At 49.1% G+C, this 16,659-nt stretch overlaps 1 protein-coding gene across 12 annotated transcripts in view; it reads left to right on the top strand.

Moving 5' to 3' along the window:
• Positions 1-16,659, top strand: part of CACNA1A (calcium voltage-gated channel subunit alpha1 A) — a 286,598-nt gene that overhangs the window by 161,445 nt on the left and 108,494 nt on the right. For all 12 annotated transcript variants that reach the window (XM_045990607.1, XM_045990606.1, XM_045990604.1 and 9 more), the window contains 3 exons: positions 5,017-5,108; positions 7,635-7,787; positions 12,301-12,494. In XM_045990607.1, coding sequence (XP_045846563.1) covers positions 5,017-5,108; positions 7,635-7,787; positions 12,301-12,494 — 439 coding nt within the window. The remainder of the gene's footprint in view (positions 1-5,016; positions 5,109-7,634; positions 7,788-12,300; positions 12,495-16,659) is intronic.

Raw genomic sequence — 16,659 nt, 5'->3', positions numbered from 1 at the left:
CCTAGCTCTTTTCTGCACTCGGGTTAGTGGAGGCATGAACTTGGCTAAAGTTCTGAGAGAGGAGAAGGTGGAGTTAACCAGGGGAACTAGACGTGGCAGAGCAAGACTCGGGAGCTAGGCACCACATGTTAGCTATGGGACTGCAGACAAGTAGCTCACCCCAGGTCTCAGCTTCCCTGTCAATGAAATGAGAGTAGAACACTCACCTGGTAAAGATTCTGAGGCATGGATCTGAGTATGTAATGCAGCGAGCATACAACCTGACAAAGGAAAAAAACTCAACGACTTGCCTTTATCAGTGGGGTCTGGTATAACTTGGCCACAAGTAACACAAGAATAAAAATGATGATGGTGAAGAAAAAAGCAAACATTTATAGAGGACTTCCTAAATTCCAAGCGCAGTTCCAAGCATCTTGCATAAACCCCCACACCTATTGGGGTAAGTACAATTGTCATCCCCATTTTACTCTTCAGGAAACTGAGGAACAGAAAAGTTGAGTGACTTGCCCAAGGTCACACAGTTAGTGATTGGAAGGATGGGGATTTGAACCTAAGCTGCCTGGTTCTTGTCCACTAGAAAAGATGTTTGTTATCCATATTGAAAGAAGTCTGGAGGCCCGGTGGTTGGTTGCAGGATTGGCTCCACAGCTTAGTGATGTCCCCAAGGAATCCTTCCCATCTTTCCACTTTTGTCATCTCCATTGTAAGGACTCTCCTGGTAATTATTACCACTCATGGTCCCAAGATGGCCACCTTGTTCCAAGATGTCTACAGAAAAGTGTTGGGCCAGAGAAAAGAAGGGGTTGTCTCCTGCCATGTTACTCCTCTAGGGGGAGGGGAACTCGTCCCCAGAAGCCTCCAGCAGGCTTGCGCTCAGATCCTGTTAGGCATATGACCCAGTCATGTGACCAGTGCTCCCATCGAAGGGGATCCTGAGGAAAAGAGACTATTGGGCATTTTCTGACTCTTTGATGGAAGGCAGACTCCACTGGCAAGGGAGGGGGTACGATTGACTATTGAATAAACAACCATCAGTATCTTCCATGATTCTTTTCCTAGTTTAAGGGAAATCCTGTTTTCTACCCAGCCTTCCATCTCTTTTAGAGTATATTAGTTATTGCTAGGCTTTCTTACTTTTAACTTCCTTCTTATCTATTCAACAAGCATTTATTGAGCACCTACCTGTATGCCAGGCACAGTTTTAGGTACCAAGGATGCAGCTATGAACAAAACAGATGAAAATTCCTGCCCTGGTGGTGGAGGGTGGGGGGCATGCAAGAGCAGCTCCACCCAGTGGAACTTTCTACGGTGATGGAAATCAACTGTCCACATGTGGTTAGGGAGTACTTGAAATACATCTAATGCAACCGCGGGACTGAATGTCTAAATTAATTTAATTTAATTATATATTTAAACAGCTACGTGTAAGTGCAACTAATGCGACTGAGGAACTAAACGTCTGATTTAACTTAAATTAAATTAAGGTTATATTTAAATAGCTGTGTGTGGCTAGTGGTTACCATATCAGGCAGCTCTAAAGGCCAAGGGATACATTATCGACTTCTCTCTCTGGACATGTCAACGTATTTAGTGTCTCCCACCCTGAAAATCCTCCTTTCTCATACCCAGGCTCTTCTCTCTGGTTCATCTTCTCTTACTTATTTTTTGTTTTTTTTTTTTCAAAGATTTTATTTATTTATTCAACAGAGATCATAAGTAGGCAGAGAGGCAGGCAAAGAGAGAGGGGGGAAGCAGGCTCCCTGCTGAGCAGAGAGCCCAGTGCGGGACTCGATCCCAGGACCTTGAGATCATGACCCAAGCCAAAGGCAGATACTTAACCCACTGAGCCACCCAGGTGCCCCTCTGGTTCGTCTTCTCTTGTTCTTTCCAGCCATCAGCCACGGCACGACTCCTTTGTGACCTGATGCTGCTCATCCTTTGCACCTGACTCATCCACAGGCTGCCCTAGAGACCAGCGGCTTTGCCTTTCTCAAAACACTTTTGAACTTGACCCCCAGGAATGACCCTCTCTGCTAGGTTTCCTGCCACCTCCATGACTTCTTTTTCACCAACCTCCTTCCTCAACACCTTCTCTTCAAATGTTGCTCTTCCCCAACATTCCACTGGGGGGCCTTGGCTTTTTTTTGCTTGCCCTATCTACCCCTAGGATATCTGGTCTACCATAACCCTGTTTTCCACCACTCTTTTCTCACTTACCAGATTTTTACTGAGTCCCTGCTAGGCCATAAACAGTGCTACAGGCACTATAAACAAACAACTTTGTCCTCATGGTGCTCACATTGTAAAAGAAGGGGTGAATAATAAATGCAACTTAATAAGCTATATAATCCTTCAGAGTGAAGGATCTCCTAAGCAAGAGGAGCCAGGGAGATCCTCTCTGAGAAGGCAAAATGTGAGCTCTGAAGGATCTGAAGAGGGCCAGCAAGGCAAAGAGGGAGAAAGTTGAGGGGACAGGCATTTGCAGTAGAAGAAATGGCCAGTATAACATTCCCATGGCAGGAAGGAGCTCTTCCTGTTGGAGGAACAGAGGATCAGAGTGGCCAGGATGTGGTGGGACAGGCAGTCAGTGGGAGTCAAGTCATGCAAGGTCATGTGGTCATGGTAGAGTTTGGATTATATTCTAAGCCTAATGGAAGCCAATGGAAGGTTTTAACAAGGAAGTTACAGAAATCTGATCACGCTGACATATCAAACTCATCATGTCGACAGCCCAGTCTTGATCTTCCTCCAAACCTACCCCTTTCCTATTTCAATTTACAGAGACTTCATCCTTCAGGTAGCTCAGGCCAAAACCCTGCAGGCCTCTTTGTTTCTTCTAGCTCCCACCCTACTCAGTCTTTCCATGGGAAGCCCTGGTGGCTGCCATATTGTTCTCCATAGCACTTGCCACGATCTAACATGTCATGTTTCCCATTGTCTCTTTGTGCATGGCAGTGTCCTCAGGCACCCTATAGTAGGTGCTCAATAAACCCTCATTGAATAAATGAATAGCTGTTGCTTAGTGGCCAATTCAGAACCAGGAAGCCAGTCTTCCTTTCTCCCTTTCCCACCATGGCCTCCACCCCATTCAGTGAGCCATGTGAGGTAGAAAACTGGTGTTCTGGAGTCCTGGGGTCCTGGCTTTGAGTTCTTGCTCAGTGGTAGGGACCTCCATGCATTAGTAACTTCTCCAGGCTCTAGTTTCCTCTGGAAAATGGGACTCATCCTGCAGACTGCTGGGATGCAGGGAGGATTTGATGAGCCCAGGCAAGCTCCCCGATGCCCAGCAATCAATGGCAGCTATATTTAAATTGGGGCCTCCTTTGTACTCCCACTGCCTTTGTCCTAGTTCCAGCCCTCATTACGCTGGCCTGCTCTCACCGCTCCCTCCTCGCTCTGCCTCCATCACTGCCCATCTGTCCTGTCAGCTGTCAGCCTTGTCTTCACCACGCCAACCCTAATCACATCCCTCCCCTGCTCCGAAACCTTACATGACTCCCACTGTCCACAGGACAAGACCCACCTCCTCAGCCCCCAGTTCACAGCCTCCAACACCAGCCCATCCATTTTTCCCCACCAATATCCTGAACAAAGCTTGTCTTTATGGGGCATTCTTGGCCACAGAAGCCTCCCCACCCCACCCTGTCCCATTCCCTCTTAATTCCTTCTCATCCCTCCAGGGTGGGGGATATATGTAGTATAAGTTAGTACATGTTAGGTGCCAGGTTAAGATTACCCTGGGCCAGGGGGAGGTAGATTATCTGCATTTCTGAGGCTTAAACAGGTTAGGACAAAGGTCACACAATGTGAAAACGTAGGGCCAGGGTTTAACTCTGGGTCTGAGATTTTGTGCTGTGCTACCTCCTTGTACTTGGGCTCCATGGCGATGCTGTCCCAGCTCTCCTGTCTGTATTTAGGTCCTCCTTATTCTCCAGCCTGCGGCCACAGGGACTCAAGCTTGAACTTCACCCACTTGTGTGGTCCCATGAGGGTGGGATCAAGTTCTTCTCAGTGTTACCACTGTGTCCAGCGCAGCCTGGTCCAGACCCGCCACGGTTCACTTGGAAGTGTGGTGGCCCATTCCTCACCCCCCTCCCAACCTCTGGCCTTGCCCCGCAGGGGACCTTCTTGTAATACAGGTCACATCCCATCCCTTCAGTGCTCAGAACCCTCCGTAGCTCCCACGTCCCTCAGAGCAGGAACCAGAGTCCACACCACGGCCCTCTGGGCCCTGTATGATCTTCCCATCACCACCCTGTCCTCACCTCCTCCCACTGTCATCCTGGCTGGCTTGGCTCCGGCCACCCCGGCCTCCTCACGCTCCCTCAGCTGCACACCAGCAGAGCTACACTCATTGTTTGGTTTGGTTTTCTGTGGGGTTTTTTTTCCCTTTTCATTTATTTCCGAGTAGCTTAGCACACTTCCTGTGTGCCAGGCACCATGCCGACCACAACACCTGTATCAGTCCATTTAATCCCCACATCCCTTTGAGACATCGTCAGTACTCTTGTTATCCCTGTTCTATAAAAGGAGAAACTGAGGCACAGAGAGGTGTACTGGCTTGTCCAGGGTCACCCAGGTGGGAAATGGCAGATCTGGGATTTGAACCCCATGCAGGCTGGGCTTGTAATACTGAACCACTTTCCTGCCAGTTGGTAAAAAGCGCTGAGCCCCGAAGGGTCTGCCATTCTCCCTGGCTGCTCCCCAGAACCCCTGGGCCTCCCCACGATTCATTCCAACTGTGCATGTGAAATATATTGAATGTCACCCCAACCACGTGCCAACAGGAAGCTTCTATTCCTCTCAATCCGGTGTTTATTACCACCATTAACCATACACCTTGTTGGGGTCGTTTTATCCTATAAGGCAGGTACGGTAAACACGGGAGATAAAACTGAGGCCAGCAATGTAAAGTCACCTGCCTGTGGTCACCTAGCCAATAAATGACATCAAATCCCACTCCCGTCTGACCCTGAAACCCACCCTCTGTTTTCCGCTCTGGCTTCTTTCTTCCAGCATCTTGGCGACAGTTGGGACGGAGTTTGACCTACGGACGCTGAGGGCAGTTCGAGTGTTGAGGCCGCTCAAGCTGGTGTCTGGAATCCCAAGTGCGTGAGTTTCCAACCCTGGAAGGGGTCTGCTCAGGGGTCCTAGGAGTCCTCAGTTTCCCCTCTGCAGAGCATCTCAGAAGCGGCCCCTGAGTGCTTCCCAGCTTGTACCAGGGCCTCCTTCTCTTGGGGGGATGCTCCAAGGGACCCCCAGGGACCTGGCAGCAGGTCTCCGTGAGCTTTCGAAAGCAAGCCAGGACCCTCACCTAGAACCACAGCACCTGTTTATTGAGCACCTGCTGTCTATCAGGAACCATGCTGATACATCTCAGTCAGTACTCAAGGCTCTTGAAGTTGGGAGAGAGTGCTGATATCTCCATTTTATAGATGTGGAAACTGAGGCTCAGGGCAGCTGAATAATTTGAGCACAGTCATGTGGCTGAGAATGGCAGGATTAGGAGTTAGCAAGTATGACCCTAAGCCTGGCCACTAACACTGGTGGCAGTGACTGTGACCATCTATTGAGCACTTGCTGCATACTGGACACTGTAGAGAGAATGTTACATGCATTGTCTTGTTTGTCTTCTCAGTGGCCCAATGAACCCATTTTACAGATGAAAAGGCCGAGGCTCAGACAGGTTAAATTCTGCACCTGAGCTCTGACAACTTGACAATAATGAGCTCCAGAGCCCATACTCATCCCATCTTCTTGCTTTCTCCTCCTCCAAGGGTGCTCTTGCCCTACCCTTTGGGCGCAGCTGCCATTTTCAGGGTCAGACGTAGATTTGGCTGCCAAAAACCAAACAAAACAGGGCTGACCTTTTTCTGTCCCGCTGCCTCAGTTAGTACTACTACTACTAATTTGAAAGCACTTACTAAAAAAAAAAAAAAGAAAGAGAAAGAAGAGAAAAGAAAGCCCTTACTATGTGCCAGGCACTGTTCTGAGTATTTGCCATTTTAAAAATTCATTTGTCCTCAGACAAGCCTGTGCGGTAGGTTCTATTATCAGTTCCATTTTACTCATTGGCCTCATTTGTCAGGTTCATTGCCATCTGGATTTAAACAGTAAGATCTCCCAGACGACCACCAGCAGGGTCTTTTCGTAGAAAGAAGGCACTGTGCTTAGCTGTCCGTAGGACTCCAGGAGCTGCCTGCATTGCATTACGGGGTCATCCCCAAACTAATACTAACAAGAATTTCAGCACCTCTGATGGTACTTTGCCAGATATGTGCTCTCTCATTTAATCCTGAGAAGGAGGTGCTATTCCAGTCCCCATTTACAGATGAAGAAACCAAGATTCGGAATGGCGACCTGACTTACTGAAGGTCACGTTGCTAGTAAGCAGACGACTAGGTCGGTCCCCTCAATGCAGACTTAGCTAGGTGCTCAGATGGCCCTGCTTTGTCTGGGGAGGGGTGTCAGGAGAGAGGGAATGAAGGCAGGAGGATGGGGCCGGAAAGCTTACGAGCAAGGATGCAGTCTCGGCCTGATCCTGCGGGAAGCTCAGGAGTGTGAGGAGCACCAGAGTTATCCTCCAACCTGAGGCAGAGGGACGGCTGGCCTTTTATCCTTCTCTGGTCACTTATGGGCGGTGGGGGAGTAGGGGACGGCAGGAAGACAAGGGCTGCTCAGGTAAGGCAGCTCTTGAAAACCAAGGGCATTTGTATAAAGAGGAGGGGCAACAGGGAGCCATTAGCAGCCAGCTGGAAGGGGGGCTCAGCAGAGGGGGCGACTCCCTGGCCTGGCACTCACCGCATGCAGTGTCCAGAGCCCTAACCACTCTGCCCACCGCCTCCATTAGCATCACCCTTCCATTGCGGGTCCCTGGGGCTTCCACCTGCCAGGAGATGCTAATCATGAGCCATGCAGAGTTCTTCTAATCAGGAAGCAAGGCCTTGGGCTTTTTGTCTGAACCTTGATTTTAACCATAGACTTTCCTACTAGCACATTGGATGTTTATAGTTTATATGTTAATAGTTTGTGGCTACAAACACACAGATTTGACATCCCTCAGACCTGGGTTTTAGTCCCGGCTCTGTTATTTCTGACGCCCTTGGATGAATCACCTCTCTCGGACTTGCTTCCCACCTCTGCAAAATGGGGTAATTTTACACGGGTGCCCACTTCATGGGATTGTGCTAGAAGCCAATGAAGCGCTGTCTGGTTTCTCAGGACTGGAACTGGGACATTGACTGCTGTCCCCGGGCGCAGAGGTGTGGCTGGCTTCGCTGGTGCCTCTGCATGAATTAGGAAAAGACGCCCCCTCTTGGTGGGAAAAATTAGGAAAAGGCACCCCGTTCTGGGTAAAAGCTTCCCAACACCCAGGAATATGGCTCAGAAAGCAATCAATTTCCACCCCTTCCTTAGCTAAAAGGTCAACAAATGACAGCATGTGTCAAATGCTTTAAAAATATTTTAAAAGAAGAAGTGCTTTAAAATATTAGGAGGGCTTGTTCCCATCTTATGACAACCAGCCCGTGTGGTCCCTCGTCATCGCCCCACCCCCAGCCTCGCGTGCGCTCTGGGTTCCTAGAGTTTGGGGCACTTGCTCACAGAGCCATGGGGCTCTCTCTGTGTCTTCTCAGGTTTACAAGTCGTCCTGAAGTCGATCATGAAGGCAATGATCCCCCTGCTGCAGATCGGCCTCCTCCTATTTTTTGCAATCCTTATTTTTGCAATCATAGGGTTAGAATTTTATATGGGAAAATTTCATACCACCTGCTTTGAAGAGGGGACAGGTAGGTCCAAGCAGCATGATGTGGTTGGTTTTTGCTTTTTGGGTTTTTTCCAGCCTTCCTCCCTTGGGGACAAGCTCCTGGAAAGGATATGCAGGGCTTTGCTTCTTTCTCCTGGCAGCTGGGAGAACCTCCTTCCAAAGTGCTACAGGCAAAGGTGGGGATGAGATAGCCCTTGGGGGCTTGGTTGTTCTAGGGCCTTGCATTGGGGTTCCCCAGAAGCTGTCCCAGGGGTAAGTGATCCCAGGAAGTGCCAGAGGGGGCGTGGGGACATGAGACAGGGAAGGAAGACATGTAGTAAAGGGGTGTAGTGTTATCAAGCAGGCTCCCATTGTGGGCAGCTGGGGTCCGGTCCCATTGTGCAGCCTGGGGAGGTAACATAGGACACACGCCTCAGACCCATCCCAGCCAGGGGGCAAGGGAGTCAGGGTCTTATTGACCAACTTCTGTCCGACACTGACAAGGACTGTCCCTGGCTGGGCATTAATGTCCCGGCACGGCTGGCTGACCTGCATGCCGGGCTGGAGCAGGCATGAAAGATGTTTTCAGGTGGGAGGGTGGGGAGACCAGGCCAACAGCAGGATATGGACACGGTGCCAGCAGCTTCTGCCTCGTAACCTTGCACGGACCACATCCCGTGCTGTGTTCTCAAGCAGAGGGAAAGGGGACAGCCTGGTCAGGAAGGAAGAGGTCTGATTGCTTTGTTGGGGGGCAATCCCCATTGCCTGGAGAAAAGGAATAGAGAAGGTAGCCCTCTTGCTCCCCTCCAGAATGTACCTTGAAGACACCCCAGCTGGGAGGCAGGACACTAACAATCAGAACCGAGCACAAGCAGGGTTCCGTGTCATTGGCAACTCCTCAGTGGTTGGGTCAAGAAATGCAAGGTTGGGGGACAGGCAGAGAAAAGCCAGGAAGGCAGGAGGCTCACCTGTGGGACTCAGCTCTAAATCAGCAATGTCACAGGGCGGTGTCCGCCACTATCCACACACTCAGCGGCCCCTGCACCCTCCAGATACATTTTCCATTAAATGTCCTGTTCTCCAAGCTCCTTTGCTCTCTGAAGCCCAAGAACCAAATAGAACCGGATAAGGACAGAAGCCTGGATGTCTGTGTTGGGACCACTGGCCATCTTGGTCCAGATGGGCTGGCTGGCAATGCTGATCATGGGACAAGGGAACCAGGAATTCAGGGGATAGACAGCGTGGATGGTGAAGCTAAAGGGGAACCCCTGTGAGAAATGAAAGGAGTTTTAGGCCCGTCTCTCTGGGAAGAAGATTCTGTCCAGGAGTGTCTTCCCACACACCCCCACGTGGTGGAGCCATGGCCCAAGACCACCCCAGAGAAAAGGAAAACTCAGTTGGAAACATTTATTCAAGATGTCCTTTTTCTTCCTCCTTTTCTCTTGCTCCTCCTGACTCCTTCTCTCCTGGGCTTGTGAAGTTTGCTCAATATGGGATGTCCTAATTATTTCTTTCCCCGATGAAGAAGGTGTTAATTGAGGCAGAGCTATTTCTATGCCTGGCCTCGTCACCCGGGCGGAAACACAGGAGGGAGAGATACAGGGCAGGGCCCCTCGGAAAAGTCAACCAAGAGCAGAGAAACCAGGACTCCTGGAGCCCAGGTTTTGGGGTTTTGTTGAGGTGATTTTTTTTTTCTTTTTTGGTCTTTCTAGTCAAGCAGACACAACTGGCTTAGGTCTGAGTGGGGTTGTGAGGGGGCAGATGTGGGGGGGGAGCAGCTGGGGGGTTAGAAAACCTCATTTTAGGAGGATGACTGAAAAGCTCGCGATTAAAAATATAAGGCGTGTGAGTAAGAGACAGATATATACAGACACCCAGGCAGCAGGTTAATTTTAAAATATATTTATAACCAAATTCCTCAGACTCTCTGGACGGTTGCTTTTCTAGAAGCAGCGCTCAGAGTGTTTCGTGATGGGAGGGCGGAGGGCTGAGTGGGGATTGAAATCAGGAGAACCACTGGGCCAAACTGCCAAGGAGAGACAGATTTTCAGCTGCCTCTCTTTATCCTCGGGAACCTGGTTCCCACGTGCCCAGAACCGTGCCAAACACTCAGAGAAATGCAAAGGTAAAGTGGAAGGCATTCTGCTTTCCAAGTGCCTCCAAAATTGTTTAAGGAGATAAGACTCCTCGTCTCCAATCAGTTTGTAGCCATGAAGGCTGATGTGAGCTTTATCTCCCCATCAAATATGGATGAACATTGGGGAGCTCTTGTAGCCCTGAGGAAAAGGAGGGACCAGAGTTCACTGGCGGACGCAGGGGGCCGCAGGGAGTGGGAACTGAGCCAGACTTGGTCACAGGGTGGAGACGTAGAAGGTTCTGGACAGAGATGACCTTCCCAACGAACATTGGTTCTCATTTCTTATAGGAGCCCATGCATTTTCTTCACCCCGCTCTGAGCCTGATGTTTAAAAGATGTTGCCTTCCAATCTGTATCTGTTAAATATTAGCCCCCCTGTACCAAATCCAGCATGAACGAGGAAGGCATTTCCAGCCACTTAAACTAGTGGCCGATGTGCTCATTTCTTCTTTAGCAGTGGGTGTCAGCTCTGAGAGTGGCGGGTGTCACTTTGCGTGACCTACAGTTTCTATTTAACTGACGCTTCAAAGGCCAGTAAGATTCACGCCTTCCGTGCTGGTTTATTTCTCTCTGCTGCATGCTGAGTGGGGGTTGGGAATTTGTGCCCATAGCACATACATTGAGAGCTATTTTTATTTTGTGGAGACCTTGAATTTGCACACTTGGCTGTTTGTTTTCTTGGCGGACAGTGTTGTTCTCTGAAAACCTTCAAAAGTGTGACTCCCTGAGTAGGGTCCTCTTGTATCCACTGTTCTGGTCCAGTGGGGACACCCCTAGGTCATTCTGTGCTTCCCTGATACCATGTGTTTCCAGGGTCTCCCTATCAACACCTTGGAATTCAGACCCCACCTTTGGCACCCAGCCCAACTTCACCAGGAAGTTGTCTTTGGTTGCCAGCAAAAGGTGCATCTGTTGGCATGTGTTTCTTTCCTTGTGGCATTTTTACAATCTGCCTCTTGCTGTTTGGGGAGAAAACTTAGCTCCTGAGCCTAAGGGTAAGTACTGTGTGTACTGGCCTCCCTCACCCCCAGAACAGCTCCCTGAGCCCAACACATCTCAAAAGAAAGAAAGAAAAGAAAAAAGAAAAGAAAAGAAAGAAAAAAAGAAGGGAGGGAGGGAAACAGGGAGAGCAGAGGAGGGGAGAAAAGAGGGGGAAAAAAAAAAGAAAAATCAGTCAGGCTACTGAAGAACAGCACCACGGAATTCACATATTTGCCCTAATGGAAGTCTGGAGAACACTGCACCCAAACATCTCACAATGTGCATGGCATATTCACCCAGACCCTCCATATCAGGGAAAAGAAAACACATCTCAACAGATCTTAAAGGACCAAAGTACACAAAATATTATCCTCTGACCACAGTGTAATTAAGCTAGAACTTGGTAACAAAAGGATAACCCTGTAAGTGTTTGGAAATTAAGAGGCATGCTTCTTATTTGTGGATGAAATGATAGGGTATCTGAGAGTTGCTTTAGAAACATTCTAGTGCAAGGCGAAGTGTGGGGAGGGGATACAGATGAAACAAGACTAGCCCTGAGTTGATAAGTGTTGAAATGGGTGATGGGTACATGGAAATTCGTTATGCTATTCTGTTTTTTTTTTAAAGATTTATTTATTTGACAGATAGGGATTACAAGTAGGCAGAGAGGCAGGCAGAGAGAGAGAGAGGAGGAAGCAGGCTCCCAGCCAAGCAGAGAGCCCGATGCGGGGCTCGATCCCAGGACCCTGGGATCATGACCTGAGCTGAAGGCAGAGACTTTAACCTGCTGAGCCACCCAGGCGCCCCAATGCTATTCTGTTTTTTAAGATTTTACTTATTTTAGAGAGAGAGAGCGCGGGGGGAGGAGCAGAGGGAAAGGGACAAGTAGACTCCATGCTGAGCACAGAGCCTGACACAAGGCTTGATTCCACAGCCCTGAGATCATGACCCGAGTTGAAATCAAGAGTCGGACACTCAACCGACTGAGCCACCCAGGTGCCCCTATGCTATTCTGTTTTTGTAAATATCTGGCAAGTTAAAAAAAAAATAAGAAATGCATCTTGGTTATCCACGGGTCAAAGAAGAAATAATATTGGAAATTGCTGAATATTTTACTTGAGTGATAACGATAATAATGCATGACAAGTTTTGTGAGAGCAACTAAACCTGCATGCGAAGGGCAATTTATAGCCTTAAAAGAAATGAATCTGTCTCAAAAGTTTAGGAAATGCACAGGGAAAGTAATAAAACTTGGAGAAGAAATTAATAAAACAGAAAACAATGAACAGATCAACAAAGCCAAACTTAAAAAAAAATACTGATAAATTCATTCCAATAGTCATTTTTTCCCAACAATATTGAATCTCTACAGCCCCTGTTTCTCAGAGCTGGTTTTCCTAGCCCTTTCCCCTGACTTTTCTCCCCTTCCCTTTCCTAGATGACATTCAGGGTGAGTCTCCGGCTCCATGTGGGACAGAGGAACCCGCCCGCACCTGCCCCAATGGGACCAAATGTCAGCCCTACTGGGAAGGACCCAACAATGGGATCACTCAGTTCGACAACATCCTATTTGCAGTGCTGACAGTTTTCCAGTGCATCACCATGGAAGGGTGGACTGACCTCCTCTACAACGTAAGTGATGCAAGTATGGGGAGAGGTGGCCCTCCTGGACCAGCCAATTCCCGAGGCTGAATTGGAGGGACTCTGAGCCGGTGAGGTGGGGCAGGGCGAGGGGGCAGGAGACATCAGAACTTTAGGTAGAGGAGGCCCCTTGGGACATGGAAATCTAGAGGGCACTTAGATGCTGCATAAATTTTCACCGTTAAAGTGTTTAAGTATAATTTTAGATTTTTTAATATGTAAATGTGTGATTCACAAGCCCATATGGGTACCCATAAAGAGTAATATCCCAGGATGTATACAAAGGGACTCTGTGCTGGGACCCTCGCTGGCCCTCTGCCAGCCACACTCCCTCTCTGTAGGGTGAGGAGCCCATGGGGCACAGGGGATATATCTTTCAGAAGCTGGTACCAGCTATCCCACTTTCTAGACAACCTTCTTGGATTATCCGGGATTCTGGAATTTTCTGCCCAAGCCCAGATTCTGCGGACTTGCATGGGATTCTTCTGTGGGTCTGTTCTCCACCTGGGCCAGGTGTCCTAGGAGCATCTGTTGGCACGAATGTGGCTGGAGCTTGGCCATGTGAGCAGGAATGTCCGTGCATGTGTGCATGAAGCCCCCTGCCCCAGGCCAGATGGAGCCATGAGTGGGAGAGAAGGCAGGCCATGCATGGTCCAGGGGCAGGGCTGGATTTGTTCTCATCATGATCCAGGGCAGACATCTAGGTTCTAAATTCCACCCTGACCTTCCCAGTGCTTATGAAGGTATGTTTACAAAGGCGAAGCACACAGCATATTTTATTTAGTAGTTTTAAATATTTACACAGAGTATGCGGGCCTCCATCGGTACTCTTGTCTGAGATCTTGAAAACATTAGAGACAGGCCCACCTGCCTCACTTGCATCCTGTTTCCTATCCCCCCACCAGGTGCCACCCCTTCAGCTCCTTGGTGTATGCTTTCTGTGTTTATGCAAGTACAAGTGTAATCAAATCTACATCCTCCTCCCTCTTTCTTACCCCAAAGTGTAGCATTCCATGCCTGCTATTTTATTCTGTGATTTGGTGGGGAGGGGGGGGGGGTGTCTCATGACAACATATCCTGGAGATCTTTCCATGGCAGGACATGAAACATGACCTTGTTCTTTTGTATAGCTGCATAGCGCTCCATTGTTTGGTGGGCTGTGATTCATTTAATCAGTTCCCCCAGAGACAAATGCTTGGATGGTTCCCCATCCTCTGACATTGAACTCAGAGCTGCCATGAGCCCTACTGCATTTATGTCTTTTCATCCTTGTGCAGAAATAGCGGGGGGTTGGTGGTGTCCATTCCCAGAAGTGGGATCACTGGGTCAACAACTGAAGTGTATTTATAATTTTGATAGATATTTAGATGTACAGGTTTTAGAGCTCTCTCTGCCCTAAACACAGCACACCTTCCTCACCCACCTGTGCCTTGAGAGGGCCTTCTCCCCCGCACCCAAGTCAGTCACCTGTCAGCGGCTGGAGATGGGTGGAGTCAGGAATACAAGATGCCGCAAGTGTAGTGACCTCATTGGGCTGGTCCACATATATACCTCTGTTGGCAGAGGTGTCCTCTCTGCCTACGTCAGTGCTGAAATTGCCAGTTAAGGTTCTGCCATATGAGCCAGGGCTTGGCCTGCTGGGGAAGCAACACCATGTTTCTTCCTACATCTGGGGCTGCTGAAGTCTCCTCCTGGTGGCAGTTGAGGTTTCTTAAGAAGGTTCCCCCTTGGGGGTGGACGGAGATTTGGAAGAACCTATCCTTTTGATCAGTGGCTCAGTTTTGGGTGGGGCTGAGAGTACAGCCTGGAAGTGGATTGCAAAAGTGCCATGGACAGTTGAGCATGTCACATACTGCACAAACCACATCTCAGGAGTGTAATTTGTATTGTAGACTACATAGATGTCCACCATTATTACAGTTTTTTGACAACTATAAAGAATGTAAGAAGGAGATATGGTGTCCTAATTTGTATGAAGACCTTGTCTAAGCATAGCATCCTAGAAACAGACCACAGATCTAAGAAATGTTCAGTCTCTCTCTTGGGCCTCACTTGCAAAGAGCTTGGATCAAAGGTTACACCCAGTTGGCGAAAGCTTGACGGGGGACTTTTATGGGTTCTAGATTTTTGCTTTGCAAGGGTGGTGTGAGAGGAGGCTGCAGAGGGAAATGAGCCCTCCTGGAAGTGAAACGGAGCCAGGGGCCAGAAAGGTAAGGCACTTGGACAGAGAATGGGACTGAGGAACAGAAGCTAAGAAAATTGTGAACATGGTAAAGGGTTGTGTCCAGAGAAAGTGTCCAGAGGTTCAGAGGAAGACACTGGGGATGTACTTAGTAGTGGGAGAGGAAGCATGAGCAGGATGACGTATTTGCAGAAGATTCTCTAGTCATAAGCACCATTGTTGGAAGAGATAGTTGTCCTGGAAGCTTAGAGCTGAGCTGTCTTTGGGGAAACAAAATGAGGGGAAGTGGTGAGAGCACAGTCAGGCACCAAACTGCCTGGTTCCCCATCCTGACTTTACCACTTCCTTGCTGTGCAATCTTGGGCAAGTCACTTGGCCTCTCTGCGCCTCGTTTCCACTTGTGTAGTACGAGCAGGAGGACTGAGTGAGCTGGGTACATGTGAAGTGTTTAGAACAGTACCTGGTCCTCAGCAAGCTCTGTGTAGGGCCGAATTCTCCACCCTGGTAGGCACGGCTCTCAGAAACATATGAATTTCTTATCATAAAAACCCCAGCAGCACCCGACGAAGTAGAGTGAGCTGTGGGGTTCCACTTCATTGCCCACCCTCACCCTCAACCCACTGATAGCTGTTACTAACTCCGAGTAGCCTTCTAGAACTTTACATGTACTTACATCCCACCATCATCCTGTGGGTAGAAACCCCACCCATGATCTGGGCCTGATGTGAGTCCAGAGCAGTAATAAAGTAGCACAAAGTGGTGGCTAAAGCAACAGACATTCGTTGTCTCCCAGTCTGGGTGCCAGAAGCGCCCTGTCAAGGCACTGGCCTTCTTGGCCTCCTCCAGCTTAGAGCCAACAATCCTTGGCATTCCCTGGCGTATACACTCTCTGCCCTCCACTTGAATTTCCCATCTTCACTTGGCTGTCTTCTTATAAAGACACAGGTCATGTTGGATTAGGGCCCACCCTACTCGAGCACCGTCTCGTCTTAACTAATGACCTCCCCAATGACCTGATTTCCAAATAAGGTCACATTCTGAGGTCCTGGGAGTTAGCACTTCAATGTATCCTTTGTGGGGGGGGGGGGGGGGGATATTATTCAATCCATAACACCTCCCAAATAAACTACTGGACCTGAGCCCTTGTCTAGGGCTTCTCAAATTAAGACACAAACTTAATACAACCATCAAAGCCTCTCATTGTCAAAGGCAGGGGGCTAAGGTGACTACCTTTGAGTTTCTGCTGCTGAGGACAGAGCTGTTGCTTTTCTAGGCAGTTGGGCCCTGCTGTTCTGTTCTGCCCTCTGCCAGCCCTGCCTCCTCAATGCATCTGGCCCCAGGCAGCCACAAGGTCTGGAATCTTTGTCCTCTGTATTTGTGCTAGACCCGAGGCCCACGGGCATGGCCGCACTGGCCTCTGGCAGGTGAGACCCGGGAGTAGAGAGTCTGGGCGCACCAGCTCCAGGTGTCTTAGAATCCAAGAGCTCAGGAGCCAGATGGATAACACCTGCCTGGGTGGGCAGGACTTTACAATCTCAACATCTCATTTCTTTTCTCAATATCATTGATAACCATATGATTATTCAGTAACTGTTGAGCACCTACTGTGTGCTGGGAAATGGGCAGGTGGCAGCGGGGGCAGGGGAAGAGACCCACCGTGAAGAAGATGGACAAAAATCCTCACTCTGATAAGGGAGATGGACAGAAACAATAAACATGATAAACCAAAACTGCTCCTACGGTGGGACATAGACAATAAGCAAATGCATAACAGGGGATGTGGTGACATGCCCTGCGAGGACAAAAGAACACAAGAGGAAGGCGGGGCTAGTCTAGGTCGGCAATCTGGGAGGGCTCCTCAGCGGAAGTGACATTTCCAGAAAGAAGGAGAGCACCAGACGGATGTTTGTGGGAGAGCATTCTTGGCAAAGGAAACAGCAGTAGCTCACCTACATGGCATGTTCAGCCCGCTTC

Source organism: Meles meles, chromosome 20, assembly GCF_922984935.1.
Source record: "Meles meles chromosome 20, mMelMel3.1 paternal haplotype, whole genome shotgun sequence".
Classification (NCBI taxonomy): domain Eukaryota; kingdom Metazoa; phylum Chordata; class Mammalia; order Carnivora; family Mustelidae; genus Meles; species Meles meles.
Note: the sequence above shows the minus strand (reverse complement) of the source record. Positions and strands in the feature narration are given on the sequence as shown.